The 23,435-nt window shown below is 41.4% G+C and overlaps 1 protein-coding gene and 1 non-coding gene across 2 annotated transcripts; one reads left to right on the forward strand and one right to left on the reverse strand.

Annotated features, from left to right (window-relative positions):
• Positions 1-138: 138 nt before the first annotated feature.
• Positions 139-5,340, forward strand: endog.L (endonuclease G L homeolog). The gene is made up of 4 exons (XM_041572720.1): positions 139-621; positions 2,378-2,487; positions 4,484-4,823; positions 5,128-5,340. The coding sequence occupies exons 1-3, from the start codon at positions 139-141 to the stop codon at positions 4,761-4,763; spliced, it is 873 nt and encodes a 290-aa protein (XP_041428654.1). The 3' UTR covers positions 4,764-4,823; positions 5,128-5,340.
• Positions 5,341-13,517: 8,177 nt separating this feature from the next.
• LOC108698901 lies at positions 13,518-14,406 on the reverse strand. Its single transcript, XR_005963624.1, has 3 exons — positions 14,365-14,406; positions 13,722-13,812; positions 13,518-13,577 (listed from the first exon to the last, which is right to left on the reverse strand). It is a non-coding gene; the product is annotated as an uncharacterized LOC108698901 (transcript).
• Positions 14,407-23,435: the final 9,029 nt, after the last annotated feature.

The following is a 23,435-nucleotide window of genomic DNA, read 5'->3' on the forward strand; positions in this document are numbered from 1 at the left end:
TTAGAAGCGATCTCGCGAGACTATCACGTTTACGTCTCAGGCGCACACTGACAGCTTGAGACGTGCGGGACTGCAGGTCCTTTTTTGGGAAGGCTGGGGAGGAGCTACAGGGAAAGGTGACCCCTTGGTGAGGGGAAGATGGGGCTTCGCGGGCGAGCGCTGCTATCAGGGGTGTCCTTAGCGGTGGGAGCTGCGCTGGGAGCAGGTGTGACCGCATGGAGAAAGCGGGATGAGGCGGCCAATGCTGGAGTGCTACGTATCCCGGCTGTCCAGGCTTCCACTCAGCTGGCCCTCCCCCCATCCGCCGGACTCACACGCTTTGGTCTCCCCGGGCTGAGCCAATTAAAGACTCGCGAGTCTCACGTGTTGAGCTACGACCCCCGGCTCCGAGGCCCGGCCTGGGTACTGGAACACCTGACCCCGGACAGGCTGAAGGGCAGCGCCGAGCGCAAGGACTGCGAGTTCCAGGAGGACGTGTCTGTGCATCACTATCACCGCTCCACCAACTCCGACTATAAGGGCAGCGGCTTCGACAGAGGACACCTGGCAGCGGCAGCCAATCACAAGTGGAGCCAGAAAGCCATGGAGGACACCTTCATGCTGACCAATGTCTATCCGCAGGTGGGACCCGCCTCCTTATCTGGATCGGCCTTTCACTATCCTATGGGCACCTCCCTAAACTGCATGGCTATATTGGGGGTAATTCGAACGTTCGGCCGAACGATCGAATTGCGATGCGCCAAGTGGCTCCGACGGGTCGGTCGGGTAAAAATCCAGCCTTCCTGATCGATATCGTGGCCAGATATCGATCGGGAAGACCCGTCGGAAGCCCCCCATAGACGGGCAGATAAGCTGTCAAATCGGTCCAAACGACCGATATCGGCAGCTTTATTTGCCCGTGTATGGCCACCATTAGTGACATATCGGGGAAAGATCTGCTCTTTGAGTCTATGGCCAGCTTTAGGGCAGGACTCCGCGGACTGTTCCGCGCGATCCGACCGGCAAAAACGCAGGCGTCACGTCGGATGCGACTGAAATAAGGTAAGTAATTCTATTGTCGGATCGTGTCGCATTGTTGATGTGTCGCATGATGGTGCAGCGTCTGCATCAGACAGTCGTGTCACATCAATGCTGCGTCACGATCCGACAATAGAATTACTTTCCATCGCATCCGACGTGACGCCTGCGTTTTTGCGCAGCGGAATCGTCCGTGGAGTCCTGCCCTTAGTGAGACAATGAATATTATCCCCCATATCTAATAAAAGGCACTAATCTTGCCCAGGAGCAGTAACCCAAGGCAACCAATAAGATGTTTGCTTGTAAACAGGTGACCGGTAAATGTTGCCTTGTTATTGGTTGCTATGGTCCTGGGCAAACTTAGTGCCCTATATTAAAAGACAGAGGGGTTAGGTAATATAGGGCACTAAGTTTGCCCAGCTGCAATTTTTAATGTACCACCACAGCCTTTGGGCTGCAGCTGGGATGGAATCAGGGTCGGACTGGGCCAGCGGGACACCGGGAAAAAAACCGAGTGGGCCCGACTCTTGTGTGCCCCCACGGCCCAGGTCCAGAGAATTCTTCCTGCCGCAACCTCCCTTTTTTCAGGTGGCGGGGCAAAAACATTGTGTGCATGCACGCACATGTGTACACACTCAGTTAGAGCAGCGGCGCACCGGCACAGCAGGGGAGGGGGGAGCCTGGGACAGCAGCCCCGATGGACCCATGTCCCCCCCCCAGTCCGACCCTGGATGGAATATCTCCCCTGTATCTAATGAGCCTTCCTGAATTACTACTGCCTTGGACTCCAGGTGGCACCATGGGGGACAGATGCAGTGCCATGCTAATACCAGGTTCCTTTAATGTATTGGTGGTGTATAGGAATCAAGGTTTTAATTGCAGCCAATGATTTATCAATGTATACAGTATCTTGTTAAAGGACCAGTATTGTCAAAAATGTTTAAAAAAAAAAAAAATTTGCTTGTATATAACGATATAAAAAACACCCGAGACACATTTAACGTTAAAATCGCAAAGTCTTTATTAAAAAATAACTTACCGCAACACAATCCACCGTGTGTCTCTCGATTTCCTCCTCCATGGCTTTCTCCTATAGAAGGCAGGGAGGAGAAATAGAGTGCCACTCGTTGGATCATTGCCCTGTTGCTTTTTCTGAAGAGGAGCACAAGCGGAGTTTCCATAAGTTATTTTTTAATAAAGACTTTGCAATTTTAATGTTAAATATGTCTTAATATGTTAAAAAAAAATTGGACGTTACTGGTCCTTTAATATTTTTGGCCCATTGTCCAATATACTGTCATTGTACACTATCTTTAGCCTTACCTGGAAATAATATTTACATTTTTTTTTTTATATATAGAATCCTCACCTAAATCAGAAAGCCTGGAATAACCTGGAGAAATATTGCCGCGGTCTAACGAAGAGTAACAAGAATGTGTATGTGTGTACTGGGCCCCTATTTTTACCCAGGTAAGTCATATGGTTGTCATGTGCTTCTCAGACACCAGCAGGACATCTTTTATACCCTAGAGCTGACTTATGAGTAAAGCTGGCCATAGATGTTGAGATTTTTAAAAGATCAGATCCTGATCGTGAGACCACGATCTTCTCAGAACGATTGTACGATCGTACGAATTTACCATCAACTAAAAAGACCAATTTACCAGGAAAACAAAGGGGAGCTGCCTGCTTGGCCCTGCAAACATAGAGAGATTGCACTGGGACCGACAAAGATTTTTTGACCTGGCCGATCAATTTCCCGACAGATGTCGGCCGAAAAATCGTAAGATGTACGATCGTTCGAATACCACTAACCACACGATAATTGGTCGGGCTTCCCTAAAATCGGTCGTTCGGCAAGAAGAATCGTCGCGTCTATGGGGAGCTTAAGGCTGAACAGACTTTTGGGCCAGGCACAGTTTCACTGCAAAAATCCTGGTTTCGCCAGCAGCTACAAATTTTGTACATTTTTCACCAGAAAAAAAAAAACAGCCTTCTGGCTGCGGCACTAACCAAGGTTCAGCGGACTTCAAGGCACACACAAATCTCACTTCAGTTAGGCAGAGATGGGAGATTTTCTCCTTTTTAAAATCCATTCTTTATTAATCACACACTTCTGGTCTAGGGCCATTTGCAGGGCTTACATTTCTTGTGTGTTTGTATCTTTAATCCTTTAAGTGCCACATAATGTACATATTATATTTCATGCATAAAGGAACTCCTCATGCCAAAGGTGTACGCTGTGTGGTTCTGGGTTCTCCTTTGATCTGTACTTAGGGTTGCCACCTGGCTGGTATTTTGCTTGATGCCAATGTTATTTATAGGGGAAAAACCATACAAATATAAGAAGGCTGGTATTTTTTTTACAGAAAACGTGGCAACCCTAACTAAACTTCATATTTACGGGCTACACGTGGTGCTTCAAATTCAAATACAAGAAGTCCTCTGCACTCAACCCATTATCAATATATTTAAGACATTTTGGGGCCCATTTACTTAGCTCGAGTGAAGGAATAGAGGAAAAAAACTTCGAATTTCGAATGTTTTTTTTGGCTACTTCGACCATTGAATGGGCTTCTTTGACCTTCGACTTCGATTCAAAATATTCGAACTAAAAATCGTTCGACCATTCGATAGTCGAAGTATTGTCTCTTTAAAAAAATACTTCAACCTCCTACTTCGCCACCTAAAACCTACCGAGGCCAATGTTAGCCTATGTGGAAGGTCCCCATAGGCTTCCTAACAATTTTCTGATCGAAGGAAAATCCTTTGATTGATGGATTAAAATCCTTGGAATCTTTTAATTGTTCTATCGTAGGAATAGCGCTAAATCATTCGACTTCGATATTCGAAGTCGAAGGATTTCAATTCGGCAGTCGAATATCGAGGGTTAATTAACCCTCGATATTCGACCATAAGTAAATTTGCCCCTTTGTGCATACAGCTTCTAAAAATGCCTTGCCCTGTTTTGTTTAAAGGGTAAAGGCATTGTTTATTAGCATTATGCACAAAATGTCTCAATGTCTTAAATATATTGATAATGGGTTGAGTGCAGAGGACTATTGTATTTGTCTATATGTATTTTGTGGTCACAGCCTCATTGCACCCCTGCCTAGTGGTTTTAAAAATTAAAGTTAGTGGTGAGCACAACTTTCCCTTGTTTGTTATAGCTGCAAATTCAAAGGCACTGTGGCATGCAAAGAGTGATCATCCTGATTGCTTGTGTCCATAGAACTATTTTGCAAAAACCTGTAAACCCAGGAAAACAGTGTTACTACAGGCTGTAGCAGATACATGTCCATAAGAATTTATAAAGAATTACCACTCGTAAATAGTATCTGTATAAGGAATTACCTTGTTCTGTAAAACAGCCATTAACCACAGTTCATAAGAAAATGAGGCCTGTGTCATCATAATCCTTCTTTCCTAGGTCTAATTGTCATACCTCCCATTTTATCTTCTCCAGGAGGGAGCCAGATGGGAACATGTATGTTAAGTACCAAGTCATTGGATCAAATAATGTGGCTGTCCCAACGCACTTCTTCAAAGTGGTGGTGCTGGAAAAGTTCAGCGGAGAGATAGAGCTGCGCTCATATGTCATGCCCAACCATCCTGTAGATGAACAGACTCCACTGGATCGCTTCCTTGTGTCTATAGAAAGCATTGAGAGATCTGCTGGACTGCTCTTCGTCCCTAATATTCTTAAGAACACTAGTAATTTAAAAGCCATCACTGCTGGTAGATAGTGACTACAGACTGGAGCAAGTTACATTCCCACTTTGGGTTGGAATTTTCCCAGCAGTGATATAGTGAATAAAGTACCCCCTCTTGTAAAATATAAAGATATTATAAGTTACCGAGGAGTTTCATGACCATATAAAACCACGAGGCCGAAGGCCGAGTGTTTTTATACAGGTCATGGAACTCCGAGGTAACTTCTAATATCCTCATATTTTACAACTGGGGGTACTTTATTTATTATAATACACAAATTTCAGTGAGTTATGTGACAGAAATGACATCAGAACTCACCGTTTATAACTGATGACATCAGAACTCACCGTTTATAAGGATATAATTTACAGGATATTCATCGCTTTTGTGTATTATATATTTATAAATACATATATATTTTTTTTACAAAGCCTTTGCAGGGCAACTGTACTGTAGGCCCCTTTTAAAAGGAATGGGTTATACCACCTTATATCCCATTAACCCAGACAATACATCTTTCCACAGACTGTTTGTACGGGGTGTAGTATATAAAAATAAAATGCAGCAAGACCATCCAAGACAGCTGTTAATAAACCGGTATTTCATTGATAGCTGTGTATGTGTTCTTTTTTTTCCAAGTTTTTATTTGAAAATTTTGGCTTAACATTTGGTAACGTAGAAGAAAGGTTATAGTAGGAGTAAGAGAGAATTGTCTTACAGTAGGTCATATAAGTTCTAAGAGGTACAACATTTCTGTTTTATCCTATATACAGTACATTGCTGTAAAACAATATATTTCAGAGTCACTATCTCATTTCTAGAGGGTTTATTGTCTGTTGTGTCTAGGTGAGAGTTGGCCTGGGTCTCTTGTGGGGCCTATACCAGTGCTTGGTCTACTTTAACCACCGTCTCGGGTATCTCCAGCCACTGACCCCACACACTGATAAATTTGCCCAGACAGCCTCTAGATAAGTATACTGCCTTTTGTAGGGCGTTGGGGGTCTGGTTGCTTTCCATGTTAGGAGGATGACTTTTAGCATAATACAATCTCTGATGCGTCCTGAGAGTGAGAACATTTTCTGCTGCAAACTCCTTATCAAATCCGCTCTGGTTTTTTACGCTTATTTATTATTACATTTTTCCGAAAATTTGCTTTGCGGGGGAAAAAAAATCAGATTTTTGCGATCTTTCACCCGAAAACTCCGATTTTTTTTTATGCTTTTTGCCCGAAAAGTTTGAGGGTATTGCACGAAACCCATCGCACAACAAAGAAATCATTCGGACTTCTCCCATTGACTTATATGCAACCTCAACTGGTCCGAGACGCCGGATTTCTAATTCAGACTTTTCCATCCTCGGGGGTTTAATAAATTCCAAAAAAATTAGTGATTTTTTAAAAGTCCAATTTTATATAAAAAAAAATCACGAATTTTGCATTCGAAGTTTAGTAAATAACCCTCTTAGTGTGTATAAAGTTTAGTACATCCTTCCAAAAGTGTTTTATATGGATGTATTCCCAGAAGGCATGATACATCGTGCTCCACTCCACATTTGTAGCAGGTGTCTGGGGTACCTGGGTATATTTTAGCGAGTCTGTGAGGTGTTGGATATACTCTATGGAGAAACTTTATTTGGATCAGTCTTATCTCTATTTGAGATTGTGAATTCGGGGACTTGCTTCTTTATCTCCTTCCAGGTCTCCTCGTCCATTCCCGGAATCTCTGCCGCCAATTTTAGACGCAGTTTGTTCAGGTGTATATCCAGGGGTTTGACTAGAATAGCATATATCACTGTAATCGCCTTTAGTAGGTGGGTCTGTCTAAGGCAGAAGTGCACATACTTTACTAATGCGAGGTCTACTTTTAGTGATGTTGAATATCATATGGGGTGGCAGTTTTTGTATGTGTTCTTATTGAGATAAAGCACCATTTAGATTTCAGACCAGAGGCCCTCCACATTCTGAAAAGTTGTGTAATTATTAGCTACTAGGACTGACGTTGGTGTAACTCTTCTGGGTTGCAAGGTGTGACCAGAGAACCTACATAACATCAGATAGAAAAGGCTGGGAAAGAATAACCCAACCCCAAAATAAATTTGGGTCAGAATAGTAAGTTCCAAAAGAGGGTTAATAAAATCTAAATTGTTTAGGTAATAAAATAAAAAATAAGGCATACACTGCAAATAAAATGTATTAAGTGACCAAATTGAAAAATAGGCTTAATAGGGAATATTTGCAGAATAGGTGCCATTATATTCCCAGGGCATTCAAATAAATAACTGGCTTGACTGCAGGGTATTGATACTTTGAGGGGTCTGCCTCCCATAGACTCGATTTTATCCCAATAATCGAAATGTTAAAAAATTATTTTCGTTTTCTCTGTAATAATAAAACAGTACCTTGTACTGCCATATTAGCTTGGTGTGACATCACTTCTTCTCACTCATAGTTCTGAGCTCAGATTACAGCAGGGAAAGGAGCAAACTGAGCATGCTCAAGTCCAAGCCCTGGAGGTTTATGCTGAAAACAGGAAGTCTGATAAAGAAGCCCATGTGTACACAATAGAAGGAAAGAAATGCAAACTGAGCATGCTCAAGTCCAAGCCCTGGAGGTTTATGCTGAAAACAGGAAGTCTGATACAGAAGCCCATGTGTACACAATAGAAGGAAAGAAATGTGGTGTTTCTTTTGACAGAGGACTCAGAGCAGCATTACTGTGAGGGGTTACTGGTGTAATTATATAGACCTTTCTGATAAAGCTTACTTATGTGTAGCCTTTCCTTCTCCTTTAAGGCACTATCCATATGGAGTGTCTGTTTCCCTCTTCATACCTACTGATGACTTTATTGCCTCCTGAACTGAACCAACGGTGCTTATGCCACTGTGATAGGAAAATCAGTTCTATTGGAGAAGCCATGCACTGTATAAAGGATAATAATGATGTTTCTTTCCCCCCTGGCTCCTCTCACTGCAACCTCATTGTCCCTCTCTTTTCTGTAGAGCGAGATTTTTTTTTTCCAAAATGGTGACAACCCTAGATATTGGTCAGGCAGGACCTTCTGAGGGCTCATGTATGAAAATGACTCTGGCACAGCACAAGCCCAGTATAATGCCTCTTCCGAGCTGACTGGACTGTGCTGGCACCCAGCCTAAATCAGTGCAATGGACTGTGAAAACCTGTTGGTGGAGCCTACTCCCACGAGCAGCGTCTTCTCTTTCCCCTACTCATGTATGTCAGTGGGCATGGGTATTCTACTACTTCATTCTAAAGCATGGGGGCAACACCATTCAGCAGTATCCCATGGCCCAAAGGATTCTAATGGCAGTGACATGTATATCCAAGTCCCTGCTAGGCCCAAAATAACATATTAGTAACTCAGCACCTTCTGAACCCAGTCTCATAATGTACTAATCCCAATTATATGTTTATATACAGTACACTATATATCATTTGTATGGGATTGATTGACCAAACCTCTGACATCAGTGCAGATCAGTAGGACTGGGTCCAGACATGGCTTATCCCCTTCTTATATTTATTCATCCTTAGCACCTCCTTTCACCAATTTCTCCCACCCTTGCCTCTTGATTCCACCTTCACTTTTCAGTGACCCTTTTCCCTTGCACTAGAAGTCTCCCTCCTCTGTAATGTTCCCTGGCAAAACTATAGAACTATAAAAACATGCAAGAACACCGATGAAATGTGTATTAACATATTTATTTATAAATTGGATGTTATATTTATGCATTTTAGATTAATTCACACTAGGTTATGTTGGGAAGGACTCACATCCATTAGGTTCAAGTTTTAGTGTAAAAGGGATCTTCCTATTTAGTAGTTGATCCAGAGGACGGCAAAAAAAACCATCTGAAGCCAGAGCCAATTTGCCTCAGAGGGGGAAAAATTCCTTCCTGACTCCCAAAGGGCAATCGGACATGTTCCTGAATCAACTTGTTTATGTCAGTATCAGTACTAAGAGTTTATGTCAGGGTGTAGAGTAGGAGATATGACTGGTTGTTCAGTGGAAGGCTTGAAAGGATAGAATTTAGAAAGGAAAGAATTTGAATAGGAGAAACCACTGAGGAATTGGTGTTAGGAGATTGCAGGGGGGGGGGAGGCAAAAGAAAAAGGTGGAGAAAAGAAGCCTCTATGTAGGGGGCATCATTTTAGTGTGTGCTGTGTGGTGGTGACTAAATGTCTTGGTATTGGTGGAATGGAAGAACCAATGGAGGTGCAGGAAGAAGGGCAAGGATTAAAAGATATTTTAAAGAGGAGAAACTCTTGATGATATGTAAATAAAAGTAGATATTGGTGGAGGTGTGTTAGCACAAGGACAGAGCTTGCTGGTAGAGGTAAAATATGGGATAAGGGCTGGTGGTGGAGCTAAAGCTACATGAAAAGTCCTTGGGTGGAGATGTGGTAATTGGATACTAATGAAAACTAAGATCCTAATAGTGGAGCTATGGTGTTTAAAAATGTGAATGCTGCTAGTGGAGCTGTAGAGGTGGATATGAATGTTGGAGCAATGGTTCTGTGAAATGTAGATGCTTAAGGCAAGATGTTGGAGTTGTAGTAGTCTGCAAAAAAAGGAAGATGGATGGAACTATGGCAGTTGGAAAGTGAGGTGGAGATGTGTGTGGAGTGAGGTAAACTAAAGCAAAGACACCACTGGTGGAGATGTGGTAGTCTGAAAAGAATATGATCATGGAGCTACAGAAGGAGATAAGGTTCCTGCTGGTGTAGTTGCAGGAATCTTGAAGTAACCACTTGCTGAACTGCATCAGCTTGAAAGGAGATGTTTCTGGTTGCTGCAGACGCCACTGGATCTGTATGAGACAAAAATGTCAGTCAGTAATAGATCATCATTAATTCTCATTCAGAGGCATGGCATTTATGCACAACCCTTATTCATTAGAGGTTCCAACATGTAAGGGAGTTTTTCTCCTAGGCTGATGCTCCTTTTAGAAATAAATGCACTGGCTATGGGAATAGGAAATAATGCCTGAGCTTTCTCAATCGCATTCTACCCTGTTGTGTTATTGTGCGGCTGCTGCAGTGAGGCTAATGTCTATCAGCACAGAAAACCTTGATTCAGCCCCTACTGCCCAGTGTATTTATTTGCTTCACACGTGGGGAGGATTGTGACCAAGAAATGTAAACTTGACCATCTTCTGGCCGAAACCCACCTCTTGTGCACAGGATTCTGGTCCTACCAATGTAGACATCCACCAGGCAGCAGGGATCAAATTGCTATGTGTTTACCAGCTGAGAACCATTGTACAGGGATACTGAATGGAGATGGGACCTTATCCTGTGGATGTTTCTTTTTCCTCGGCTGTGGTTCACAAAACTCATTCTGGGCTGTTGATGTTATTGGCCACAAGATCAATAACAGGAGAAACCAACTTGCAGAGCTACTTCTTGTTCTCCCAATGTCTGTGTGCAGAAGTCACAAGCACGCCACAGCTGTTTCAGGGTCCAGAGAGCTATTCCCTTCAGGCCTGTATAGGGAAAATCATATTTGTGATTCATGAATACTAATTAGAGCTTGTATATGATTCATAAACAAAAAAATAAAGACTGAAGACCAAATGCAAATTGTCTTAGAACACCATTGTCACCATTATACTAAAATATAATATTAAGCTAAAGTACCCCTTAAAACATGTTTATTATTCCCAGTGCCTTAATAAATAAAACCAACTCTTGCAGCTGTTGAGTTACACTGTGTGATGGTGCAGTCGTATCAGATATAATGGATTCCCTCACCTTTCTTGGCCGGCAAGTTCTGCAGAGTCAGGAGATGTTCTTCAATCTCAGCCCTGACAATCTTCTTAGGTGGCAGTTGGGTGATAAATGGGTGCTGCAGGAGTTCTTCAGCACTCCCTCTCTCCGAAGGATCCTTCTTCAGACAGGACTCCAAGAAGGACATAAAATATTGTGACCTGGAAAAAAAGAGATTTTGGTTTTAGCTAGCAAAAAATCCCCAGATCATTTTTTCCAGATTCCAGAAGCTTTTACCCAGTAACCATTAGTTATACCACAGAATATACATTTATTTTGCAGTATATCTATCTATCTGTCTATCTGTCCTTCTATCTATCTATCTATCATCTATCTATCTATCTATCTGTCCTGCTATCTATCTATCTATCTATCTATCTATCTATCTATCTATCTAGCTAGCTATTAATCCCTCTATCATCTATGTATCTGTCCCTCTATTTATTTATCTATCTGTCTATCCCCTCTATATCTATCTATCAATCTATCTATTGTCTATCTATCTATCTATCTATCTGTCCCTCTATTTATCTATCTATCATCTATCTATCTGTCCCTCTATTTCTCTATCTATCTATCTATCTATCTATCTATCTATCTATCCATCTATCCATCTATCCATCTATCCATCTATCTATCATCTATCTATTTCTCTATCTATCTATCTATCTATCTATCCCTGTATCTATCAATCTATCTATCTATCTATCTATCTATCTATCTATCTATCTATCTATCTATCTATCTATCTATCCATCCCTCAATCTATCAATCCTTCGATTTATCTATCTATTTTGATTTGATCTCTTTAGGGATAAGTGAGACCCATTGTATTACAGCATTACACATTATAGAAATATTATCCCAAAGTCTTGTCCCTACTGACTATGCCTTACCTTGTGCACTTTTTTATCTTCAATTTGTACCTGTATGTTAGCCCCTCATCCACTTAGACTGTAAGCTCTATGGGGCAAGGACCTCCTTCCCACTATGTCTCTTACCACATAGCACTTAAGCTCTTTGTCCTATGATTCTATTTATATTTATTATGTGATTTGTCTCCTCCATGGATACTTTTATATATTTTGTACTATTATGCACTGTACAGCGCTGTGGCTCCTTAAAGGGATACTGTCATGGGAAAAAAATGTTTTTTCCAAATGAATCAGCTAATAGTGCTGCTCCAGCAGAATTCTGCACTGAAATCCATTTCTCAAAAGAGCAAACAGATTTTTTTATATTAAATTTTGAAATCTGACTTGACTTGTGCTCTGATAAACTTCAATCACTCTTTACTGCTGTACTGCAAGTTGGAGTGATTATCACCCCCTCCCTTCCCCCCCCCCCCAGCAGCCAAATAAAAGAACAATGGGAAGGTAACCAGATAGCTTTTCCCTAACACAAGATAACAGCTGCCTGGTAGATCTAAGAACAGCACTCGATAGTAAAAACCCATGTCCCACTGAGACACATTCAGTTACATTGAGAAGTAAAAACAGCAGCCTGCCAGAAAGCATTTCTCTCCTGAAGTGCAGGCACAAGTCACATGACATGGGGCAGCTGGGAAATTGACAAAATGTCTAGCCCCATGTCAGATTTCAAAATTGAATATAAAAAAAATCTGTTTGCTCTTTTGAGAAATGGATTTCAGTGCAGAATTCTGCTGGAGCAGCACTATTAACTGATTCATTTTGAATTTTTTTTTTCCCATGACAGTATCCCTTTAACAGCTCTTTACAAATAAAGTTACATACATACATACAAGTGTTCCCCAACCCAGATGTCTATAAGGCTGTGAGGCACAAGGTAAGGTCCTGTGATTTTCCCACACTCATTCCTGACTGCACCATAGTGCATATGGCCTGTAATCTCACAGTAGTAGGGCCCATCATTATACTGTTATGCCCCTGAGACATAGACAGTGATTATATACATAAAATAGATCATATCTGCCCTGCATCCACCTATATTTCCCTGAAAACACACATATATCCCTGCCTGCATCTCATGGGCCACATTTTAAGTTTGCAATTGTTGTGATTCACTTACAAAAACTTCTATTTATATTTAGGAGGTATTTAAACAAAATACACACCCCCCTGAGCTGAGACTGAAATCTCCCCATTATCCCAAATTTGTACAGACAAGGGGCATGGTGAGGGCAGACTGTGGAAGCGGCTAAGTGGATAAAGGAGTTGCCAAATGTCCCAAGTGTTAATAAGAAAATCTGGGGAGTTCCATGTCTGCAAGCACAGGTACAATGTACAGTGACATGAGCTGGGACCGACTCACCATCTGTTTGATTGAAGCTTCGATGGTTGGGCTTCTCTTATCAGGTGCAACACCGGGTATTGATCTGCATATGCTAAATGTGAAAAACATATATATCAAGCACATCAAATATGTCTAGAAGTTATTTATTTAATTTATAGAAAAAGTTATTTTTTGCTTGAAATAGCAAATCACCCCAAATTCCTCCCATTCTGATATAAAACCTCTGCTGCTCAATGTATAAAATAAAGTAGCCACAATTGTTGTGTTTCACTTACATGCTTTTTCCCTCGGCCATTTGATGGCGGTTATCCCCAACGACCAGCTGTCACACTGCAAAAGACACACCAAAGAGCATTAGAAGGGTTAGTTGGTGTTTAATAAAAAAAAGTAAAAAGGCTATACTTTTACAATTCTCTTTTAGAAACATATACACATATTATCATGGGTGCAAAAGTACACGCCATTCTCCTTAGCAGTTACAGTACATAACACCAGCGTCACAATACAAATGAGCAAATATATTAAAGCAGACACATTGTGCAAAGAGTTAAGAAACCCAACGTTTCGGAAAAACTCCATTGTCTCCATGACTGCTTCTATGTCCCATTAACACTGATAAGTAAATTTTCCGTGTTGTTACAAGTATTATAAGTACAACATACTTTGGTGTCGTACGCCAGGCGCTGGCCCTTCTGCCTTATGGCCTCGGGTGCCATCCAATGTGGAGTCCCTTCCGCTTCGTGGCACAATCTAGTCTGCGGGTCCAGGTTCCAGCTGTTTCCAAAGTCGACTGAAATGACAGATAGAATCTATTAATGGAAAATAACTTGTTTAACCATAATAAGATAGAAACCTGAATTATGAAACCCCCTGACTCCATATTCACAGAATCTCCCCACCATCCATTACTCTTATAAGTGTAAGTTTTACTCACTGATCTTCACTTTGGCCGTCTCTGTGAGCATGATGTTCAGGCTCTTGATGTCTCTATGAACGGCCCGGTTCTTGTGGATGTGGTGCAGCCCCTGGGGAGATTGAGATGTAGGTTATAAGACTGTAACAGACATAAGACTAAACATTCCCAAAAAAGAGATTGTATATATAATTTATGCAATTTAAGAAGAGTCCTTAAAGGAGAAGGAAAGCTACGGAGGCATTTTATTGGCAATAGATTAGCTGCAATAGTGCAAGCTAGAATGCTATATTTATTCTGTATAATGTTTTACCATACCTGAGTAAAAAGCTCTAGAAACTCTCTGTTTGTTTAGAATAGGAGCTGCAGTATTAATGTGGTGTGACATCACTTCCTGCCTGAGTCTCCCCCTGCTCTGGACTCAGATTACAGTAGAGAAGGGAGGGGTGGGGGAGAGGAGCAAACTGAGCATGCTCTTGCCCAGGGCAATGAGGTTTAAGCTGAAGGCAGGAAGTCTGATACAGAAGCCCATGAGTACACAATAGAAGGAAAGAAATGCTGTGTTTCTTTTGACAGGGGATTCAGAGCAGCACTACTTTGAGGGTTTACCGGTATATTTAGTTTTAAACTTTCCTTCTCCTTTAAGGGGTAAATCTGGTCTTACCTTTAAAACCTCCTTGCAGACATAGCCAATCCAGGTCTCCTTCAGGGATTGGTCATTGGTCTTGATGATGAGATTGTTGAGAGTAGGGATGTAGCGAACGTCGGAAAAAAAGTTCGCGAACATATTCGCGAACTTGCGCAAAAATGCGAGCGGTTCGCGAACCCCATAGACTTCAATGGGAAGGCGAACTTTAACATCTAGAAAAGACATTTCTGGCCAGAAAAATGATTTTAAAGTTGTTTAAAGGGTGCAACGACCTGGACAGTGGCATGCCAGAGGGGGATCAAGGGCAAAAATGTATCTGAAAAATCTGCCTGTGTGTGCTTGGAAGAGATAGTGTAGGGGGAGAGCTGTTAGTGATTTCAGGGACAGATGATAGTAAGTTTGCTGGCTAGTAATCTGCTTGATACTGCTCTGTATTGGAGGGACAGAAGTCTGCAGGGATTTGAGGGACATTTTAGCTTAGGTAGCTTTGCTGGCTAGTAATCTACTGTTCTCTTTAAACAACTGCCATACGTTGACCTTGTAGGCATTGTTTGCCCAGTTTTTTTGGACGCAGCCACTGAAGCACAGTTGCCAGAAAAAATATGCCATATAAATGCTGAAAATAGTCATTTTTCGCCATACGTTGACCTTGTAGACATTGTTTGCCCAGTTTTTTTGGTTGCAGCCACTGAAGCACAGTTGCCAGAAAAAATATGCCACATAAATGCTGAAAATAGTCATTTTTTGCCATATACGTTGAGTCAACGTATGGCAAAAAATGACTATTTTCAGCATTTATATGGCATATTTTTTCTGGCCTCTGTGCTTCAGTGGCTGTGGCCAAAAAAACTGGGCAAACAATGCCTACAAGGTCAACGTATACACTACTACAGCGGTGGATACGGATTACGTAAAATATATGAATGCTGCTTGAAAAAAAGTAACTCAAGTGGTTTTTCTAGAGACGATAATATTATCAATATTTAGACAAAATGTGAACAAGGTCACACAGCTCGATGGCGGGTTGAAGAAAACAGTGTGCAAATAATGCCTACAAGGTCAACGTATACACTACTACAGCGGTGGATACGGATTACGTAAAATATATTATGGCTGCTTGAAAAAAGTGACTCCGGTGTTTTTTCTGGAGACGGTAATATTATGGATATTTAGACAGAATGTGAACAAGGTCACACAGCTCGATGGCGGGTTGAAGAAAACAGTGTGCAAATAATGCCTACAGGGCAAATAATGCCTAAAAGGTCAACTTATACACTACTACAGCGGTAGTAAAATAAAAAAAAGTAAAATAAAAAAAAATGAATATTAAAAAAAAAAAATTAAAGTTGGTGCTGCTGAACTACTAGGAGCAGCAGATTAGCACACCAGTCCCACTCCCCAACACTGCTAGACTAATAGCACTGGGCTCTTATAGTAGTAGTAGTAGTAGTAGTAGTAAAACAAAACAAAAAAATAAATAAAAGCAGTCCTTACAAGGACTACTGTTATTGCAGCAGTCAGCAGATGAAATCAGAAGCAGGACAGCTGCCCACTGCAGCTACATACAGAGCACTGCAGTAGAAGGTAGATTACTAGCCAGCAAAGCTACCTAAGCTTAAATGTCCCTCAAACCCCTGCAGACTTCTGTCCCTCCAATAACAGAGCAGTATCAAAACGATTACTAGCCAGCAAACTTTCAACTGTCCCTGAAATCACTAACAGGCAGCAGCTCTCTCCCTACACTATCTCTTCAGCACACACAGGCAGAGTGAAAAAACGCTGCAGGGCTTCGGTTTTTATAGGGAAGGGGAGTGGTCCAGGGGAGAGCTTCCTGATTGGCTGCCATGTACCTGCTGGTCTGGGGTGAGAGGGCAAAAAAAAGCGCCAACAATGGCGAACCCAAAATGGCGAACGTCGCGCGACGTTCGCGAACTTCCGGCGAGCGCGAACACCCGATGTTCGCGCGAACAAGTTCGCCGGCGAACAGTTCGCGACATCTCTAGTTGAGAGAGCCTCCACCACAGTACTCGAAAACAATCTGCAATATATAGAAATTATTTAAGGTCATGTATTCTATCACTTCCAGTGGAGATTGCTTTGGCACAAGAGGAATGAACACGATACAGTAAATAATTTCTTACTTCCAAGAGCTCCGATGGGCAATCCGTGAGTGGAGCCCTGTAGTAGGCTCCATAGTAAGAGGCGATGTTATTGTGGTCGTCGAACTGCTGGAGAAACTTCAGCTCCCTGCAGACTGACTCTTCATCCTGGAGTGGAATAATAGAAATCCCTTTAGCTCACATAGGCAACTACACAAATAGGATTGATATATAGTGATTGGAATTATAAAGATACAGTACTCGGCTGATGTTGGCGATCTTCACCGCTACCACGCCTTTATGATGGTGTCGTCCCTGTAATACAGACAGAAAGGTTGATTCATATACAAGTTGGAAAGAGAGGGTCTAATGCAGCCCCCAAACCAGAAGCTTTATATGTCTGCCTAAAACACTTTGGGGGGAATTCACAAAAGTGTCGGTAAAATAAATAACCCAGAAGTGGCGGTCGACAAATTTGTAAAATGTCGTACGAACGGCAAATTCACAAAGGCAGATGTTACCATCTCTGAATGTCTCGTAAGTCTGACAATTTTCTAAAATGTCGTATATCTTTTCATCGTACAAACGACATTTACCAAGACTTTTAAAAAGACAATTTGACTGACATTTTCATTTTGGAGAGCCTAAAGTGTCTGAAAAATTGTCGGTAAAAAAAATGAGTTTACGAGTAATTCATAAAAATGTCGGGAAAAGTGGCGCCGAAAAAACCACGCCCACTTTTAACGACACTAATTCAAAAGTGTCGTACATGTCGGAAAATTGGCGGAGAAATGCTCTGTGAATTTATCGGCTGTTGCTATGACACTTTCTACGACATTTTAAAGACATTTTTTCGTTCCTGACACTTTTGTGAATTCCCCCCTTTGTGGTTGTGTGTAGTGATCACAACCTTGTTCAGTTCCCCTACTCTCTAGGAATTGGTTGGTCCCGTCCCTTACCTTGTAGACGTCTCCGGTGCCGCCCTCTCCAAGAAGCACATCCTTGGTCAGCCAACCATCAGGAGGCTGGAAAATAAAATAGAAAAAAGAAGGATTTTATTGATAACATAATATTCCCCAGGGTACAAAACATGTCTCACTTCCGGCAGTAGCGGCGAGTGTTTTACCCTCCTTTCTACTCACCTTATAAACCTCGGAGAGGGGTCTGGACTCTGCCTGTGGCTGAAGGAGAAGAGAAAGATTCTATTACATTCTATACTTTATCTGTATCTGTTCTCTATACAGCAAAACCCTAAATTCAGATAAAACAGTAGCAGTTGCCTTACCTTCCTCTAGGGGGCGCAGAATGGCATTGCGCCCACGTTTTTTAGCTCTTAAAAGAGCTGTTGGGTTAAAAAGAAGATTTCAGCTGACATCAAAGGAAGATGTTTTTTCCAAACACCAAAAATCAGATGGAATATGGCTGAATATCTCTATAAAACAATCGCTGTGAAATCACTTTGAAAATGATATGAAACCGCTTCGTCGCTCGGATATTTCACTGTGTGGGGACACAGAAAGAAAGAAGAGATTGTGAGCTCACATGCACCAGCCCTCTCTGCTATACATATCAAGATTCACTGCCTTATATAAGTATTCACACCCTCAACCAATTCTCCCATTGTACCAAAAACAAACCATAAACTTATATACTGTATATTGTTTATCTGTTTTAGCTGTTATTTTTATTCTGACCATAAATTCTGAAATCTGATTTCCATTGGCAACAAACAAAATTTAGCATCAGTTTTTCCTTTTGCATCAACAGCATTAAAGCAAAGTTCCCCTTTAAATGAAATTAAATTAAACAGGTTGCAGCATTTCCCTGGCCAACTGTCACTCTAAACACTGTCAGTGACCCCTGTTATATGGGAACATGGGAGATTTCAGACTTTTCCCCTTAATAATTTCTTAACTTTCCCTTAAAAGCTTTTTTAAGACGTAAATGTTATATACAAAGTGAGATATACAGAGAAGTATGAATATTAATAGCATTAATGGAGAAACCTGAACAGCAAGTGGCCAACTGTCACTCCAGTTGTTGCCATATTGACCCGTTATATGTTAACATAGGAGATTTCAGACTTTTTATTATATATGCACAGAACCAAGGCTAATATCCCAGGCACTAGCCAGTGTCACACTCAAATAGTGATTTCCTTCATTTCTGCCATTACTTCCCTTAATGCCCCCGTGTATCAATGCTCCGCCAACCTCTGATCCCAGAAATAAAAAAGTGAGTTTACAGCCAATCACGTTTTAGGGGGTTCAGATCATAAATCTTAGATAAGGAATATTAATTCTAATGGCCAATGTAAGACATCTCAATGAGTGAGCCCTATTGAAACCTCCCATGAGCCTCTATGGATATGAAGCTTACACAGAAGATACCTGCCCTGGGATGTTACACCAGCTGCTGAAGGAGCCCCATTCTGCCATCTTTAATACTGGCATCAATATTCTCTCCCAGTGTGCGTTTTCCAATGACGGCCCCACAGTAGCCATTATGCTGCTCTGTCATAGATCTCCCTTTCTGATTGAAGGTCTCCAGTGATATCCCACATCTACCAAAGGTATACCTCTGTTCTACTGAGAGGTAAAGTCCTCACACCATTGGAGAGCACGTCTAACTGAGTCACTGGGAAATTGGGGTTACAACAAAGGTAAAATGTATAATGTTCACCTTTAATTCTTATCACACAGACCAACTGCAGGAAGTTTATACTTCGCTTCGCTGCAAGGTGCGCAGATTCAGATATGAGCAAGACCTTTATAGAACTGAATAAATCAAATAGTTAACATTTACGCCTCCGTGTCCTTTCCATTGGAGTCAATAATCTCTCCCAGTGGGCTCCTAATATATTGGATTAGAGGATTTCAATTTTATAAGAGGGGATAATTCCCTATCCTGGGATGTTGGTGTCACTGAAAATTCCCAACACATTCAAGTAGACACTCAAGGACTGTGGTAGCAAGCTATAATGGGCAGTTAATGCAGACTGATGCAGCCAAGACCCCATTGCAAAATCTCCCCAGTTCTCCAATCAATGTGCGGGTTATGTTGCCTTAACCAGGGCAGGCTTAACAGCACAGGAGTTTATGCACGGTGGATAAGGTGGAAATCAATGTATTCAGAACATGTGCCTCCCACATTCATCTCAAGTTTAGGCGTTACTGATGTAACTAAGCCATTGCCAAGGGGATTTTCATCTATTGACAGGAGAGGAACGAAGGGACATACATTTTACCAGCAAAAGTTGTGTCAACAAAATACCCAGCAGCCCCTGAATCAATGAAAGCCTTAAAAGAAACAGGTGTGTTATTCCAGGACAGAGTAACAGGAACACAAATCCTAGAACTAGTGTTACAGGGAGCAGAAATACAGCCCAAATGAATCTCCCCAACCTCATACAGGCTCAGGAGTTTTCCCAATTTTACTGTGCAGGTACAGACAAAATGGCCTTTAGTACCACAGTACATGAAGAGGCCCTGGGAACGTCTGTGAAATCGTAAGTGACAGCTCAGCGGTCCCAAACTGTAGGGGATCCTCAGGGGATTGAGCAAGAGTAAAAGAAACCTTGCTGCTAGGAACATAACCAGGCTGTGAAACCTTCTACTGATGCCTTTCCATTAATCTAGGATCCACCTGTATAGCTAGGTGCATTAAAGGGGAACTAAAGTCTAAAATAGAATAATGCTAAAAAATGCTGTATTTTGTATACTAAACATAAACATGAAGTTACTGCATCAGAAGCCTAACTAAACAACTGATGTATGTTTTCAAGGTTGGCAGCAGGGGGTCACCATCTTGTAATTTTGTTATACATCTTTGCAAGACATGTTGATCGGGCAGGTTTAAAAATCCCATCGGATCGCGGCCCCATCTGTTCGTAGGTGCGGTCCTGTGATCCGTTTTGGCAGCACTATGATCCGATCGTTGGGCCCTAGATGGGCAAAAGTGGGCATGTCGGGGAGAGATCCGCTTGTTTGGCAACATCATAAAAAGAGCAGATCTCTCTGTGTATGGCCATCTTAGACAGGATAGGAATTAGCTGGTTCTTATATAAACTGACTAGTTTCTATCCCTGTACTGGACCTGTCAGGTATTTGCCCAAAACAGATGGTCCCTGTACTGTTAGAGAAGGTCCTTAAATAGGATAGGAATTAGCTTGTTCATATATGAACTGACTAGTTTCTATCCCTCTTCAAATATGAATTTCTGTATCCCTCAAAAAAACAAAGTTTATCGAGGGGGAGATTACAGAAAGTTTTATATAGTGTAGTATTTATAAATTGATATTCAGATCTCACCCTTAGTGATTATTTATAACTTTATAACAACAGTGCATTTGTTCACCACTTTTTACTTTCTCCGTGAGAAGTTATTTAACAAAACAATCCGTGATTGAATATAATACACTTTTGAAACCCTGAAAACATAAAATCCCCACTAATCACATAAGCTCTATGAGCATAAAGTGCTGTGTGCAGTGATTCCCACAGTGTGAGCTGTATAGCAACCGACCTCTAGAATCCTAGTGCCCCCAGTGGTATATTATACTCACTAGATGTGAGACAAGGAAGGTGTTGGTTAAAGTCTATTTCTTCCTGTTCTGGGACTTCTTCTTTATCCGCTTAAAACCATGAAATCATAAAATCCCCACTAATCACATTAGCTCTATGAGCATAAGGTGCTGTGTGCAGTGATTCCCACAGTGTGAGCTGCGTAACTAGGGAGGTGATGGTATAGCAACCGACCTCTAGAATCCTAGTGCCCCAGTGGTATATTATATCTACTAGACGTGAGACAAGGGAGGCGTTGGTTAAAATCTTTTTCTTCCTGTTCTGAGACTTCTTCTTTATCGGAAACATCCGTTGTCCAACAGCATTGAAAAAAAGTGTCCTGTGCATTCCGTATTGCGCTTCCGGTTCCTCAGCGTCCCTTAGAGTCCATCACCTCCCTAGTTACGCAGCTCACACTGTGGGAAACACTGCACACAGCACCTAATGCTCATAGAGCTAATGTGATTAGTTGGGGATTTTATGTTTTCATGGTTTTAAAAGTGTATTATATTCAATCACGGATTATTTTGTTAAATAACTTCTCACGGAGAAAGTAAAAAGTTGTGAACAAATGCACTGTTGTTATAAAGTTATAAATAATCACTAAGGGTGAGAGCTGAATTTCAATTTATAAATACTACACTATATAAAACTTTCTGTTATCTCCCCCTCGATAAACTTTATTTTTTTAAAGGATACAACAATTCTTATTTGAAGAGTGTTCTTATAACGGGCGGAGGAGAGCCTATCTGATTATTGGAATTCGTGGACACCATAGTTCCGGGATTCAAACTTATATTTTTTTAGTTTCTATCCATGTACTGGACCTGTCAGGTATTTGCCCAATACAGATGGTCCCTGTACTGTTAGAGAAGGTCCTTGGATAGGATAGGAATTAGCTTGTTCATATATGAACTGAGTTTCTATCGCTGTACTGGACCTCATATGAAGTAGAGATAAACCAGCTGAACACAGGATGATGGATTTCACACATCTTATATTTGAATAACTAAGTACTGACTAAAAATGGCAGAAATATGTCCTTTAATGAATTTCAAAGTAGTTTATATCTATTTAACATACCAAAAGGTTAATATATTGTGAAGGCCTTTACAAGGATGGGAAATAGTCATCTCTATTAGAACAGACTTGATTCTATCCTTATTTGGGACCTTACTTTCAAGGTCCTTGTACTGGATGGCATTTAGCTTTAGTCCAATATAGACTAATTCCTATCCTTAAATATTGAAATTGCTGGGAAATAGACACCAGTACATCTCTGGTAGCATGCTGGGGTCCTCTAGTGACCAAACAGAGGTATAGCCTCAAAAATTCTGAATAAAATCCCAAAAGCATGCATTTTGTAGTAAAAAAAATATAGTTTATTAATACATATTAAAAAGTATCAAAAATGTCCCCACATGGCCTAACGCATTTCATGCTTACCTAGCACTTAGTCATAGGCAATCACAGAATTTGAGCTTTGGGATAGTAGGGAGAGTTGGTGCCTATAGTAGCAGTGGGATAATAGTCTCTGGGAAGGGACTGTGGGATAGCAGGTATAGTAGGGAGAGATGGTGCCTATAGTATAGGCACAATCTCTCCATACTATATCTGCTATCCCACAGTCACACTCCCTTCCCAGAGACTATTATACCACTGCTACTATAGGCACCATCTCTCCCTACTATACCTGATATCCCACAGTCACAGTCCCTTCCCAGAGACTATTATCCCACTGCTACTATAGACACATACCTCCCTACTATACCTGCTATCCCACTGTCACAGTCCCTTCCCAGAGACTATTATCCCACTGCTACAATAGGCACCATCTCTCCCTACTATACCTGCTATCCCACAGTCACAGTCCCTTCCCAGAGACTATTATACCACTGCTACAATAGGCACCATCTCTCCCTACTATACCTGCTATCCCACAGTAACAGTCCCTTCCCAGAGACTATTATACCACTGCTACAATAGGCACCATCTCTCCCTACTATACCTGCTATCCCACAGTCACACTCCCTTCCCAGAGACTATTATCCCACTCCTACTATAGGCACCATCTCCCCCTACTATACCTGCTATTCCACAGCCACAGTCCCTTCCCAGAGACTATTATCCCACTACAGGCTCCATCTCTCCCAACTACTATGTTCTATGGCTCTTTCCCCATGCTCCCAGTGCAGTTGTTATACCTGTTTCTTATAACAGCTTTGGCCTGATAGAAAAGTCAGCAAAAGTTGCTTTTACAAATACTGTACATAATACTGCAGTGTGGAGCCAATAAGGGGTGATAGACTTATACTTAATTAAAGGGCCCTTTAAAGGGGGTTGTTCTTAAAGGAATTGTTCAGTGTAAAAATAAAAACTGGGTAAATTGATAGGCTGTGCAAAATAAAAAATGTTTCTAATATAG

This window comes from Xenopus laevis, chromosome 8L, assembly GCF_017654675.1.
Source record: "Xenopus laevis strain J_2021 chromosome 8L, Xenopus_laevis_v10.1, whole genome shotgun sequence".
NCBI lineage: Eukaryota > Metazoa > Chordata > Amphibia > Anura > Pipidae > Xenopus > Xenopus laevis.

Excerpts from the sequence above, each read along its gene's own strand:
- endog.L (XM_041572720.1), top strand. The coding sequence starts at position 139 with ATGGGGCTTCGCGGGCGAGCGCTGCTATCAGGGGTGTCCTTAGCGGTG. Across the intron at positions 622-2,377 it reads TGACCAATGTCTATCCGCAG|AATCCTCACCTAAATCAGAA; the intron begins GTGGGACCCGCC and ends TTTTATATATAG. Across the intron at positions 2,488-4,483 it reads GGGCCCCTATTTTTACCCAG|GAGGGAGCCAGATGGGAACA; the intron begins GTAAGTCATATG and ends TATCTTCTCCAG.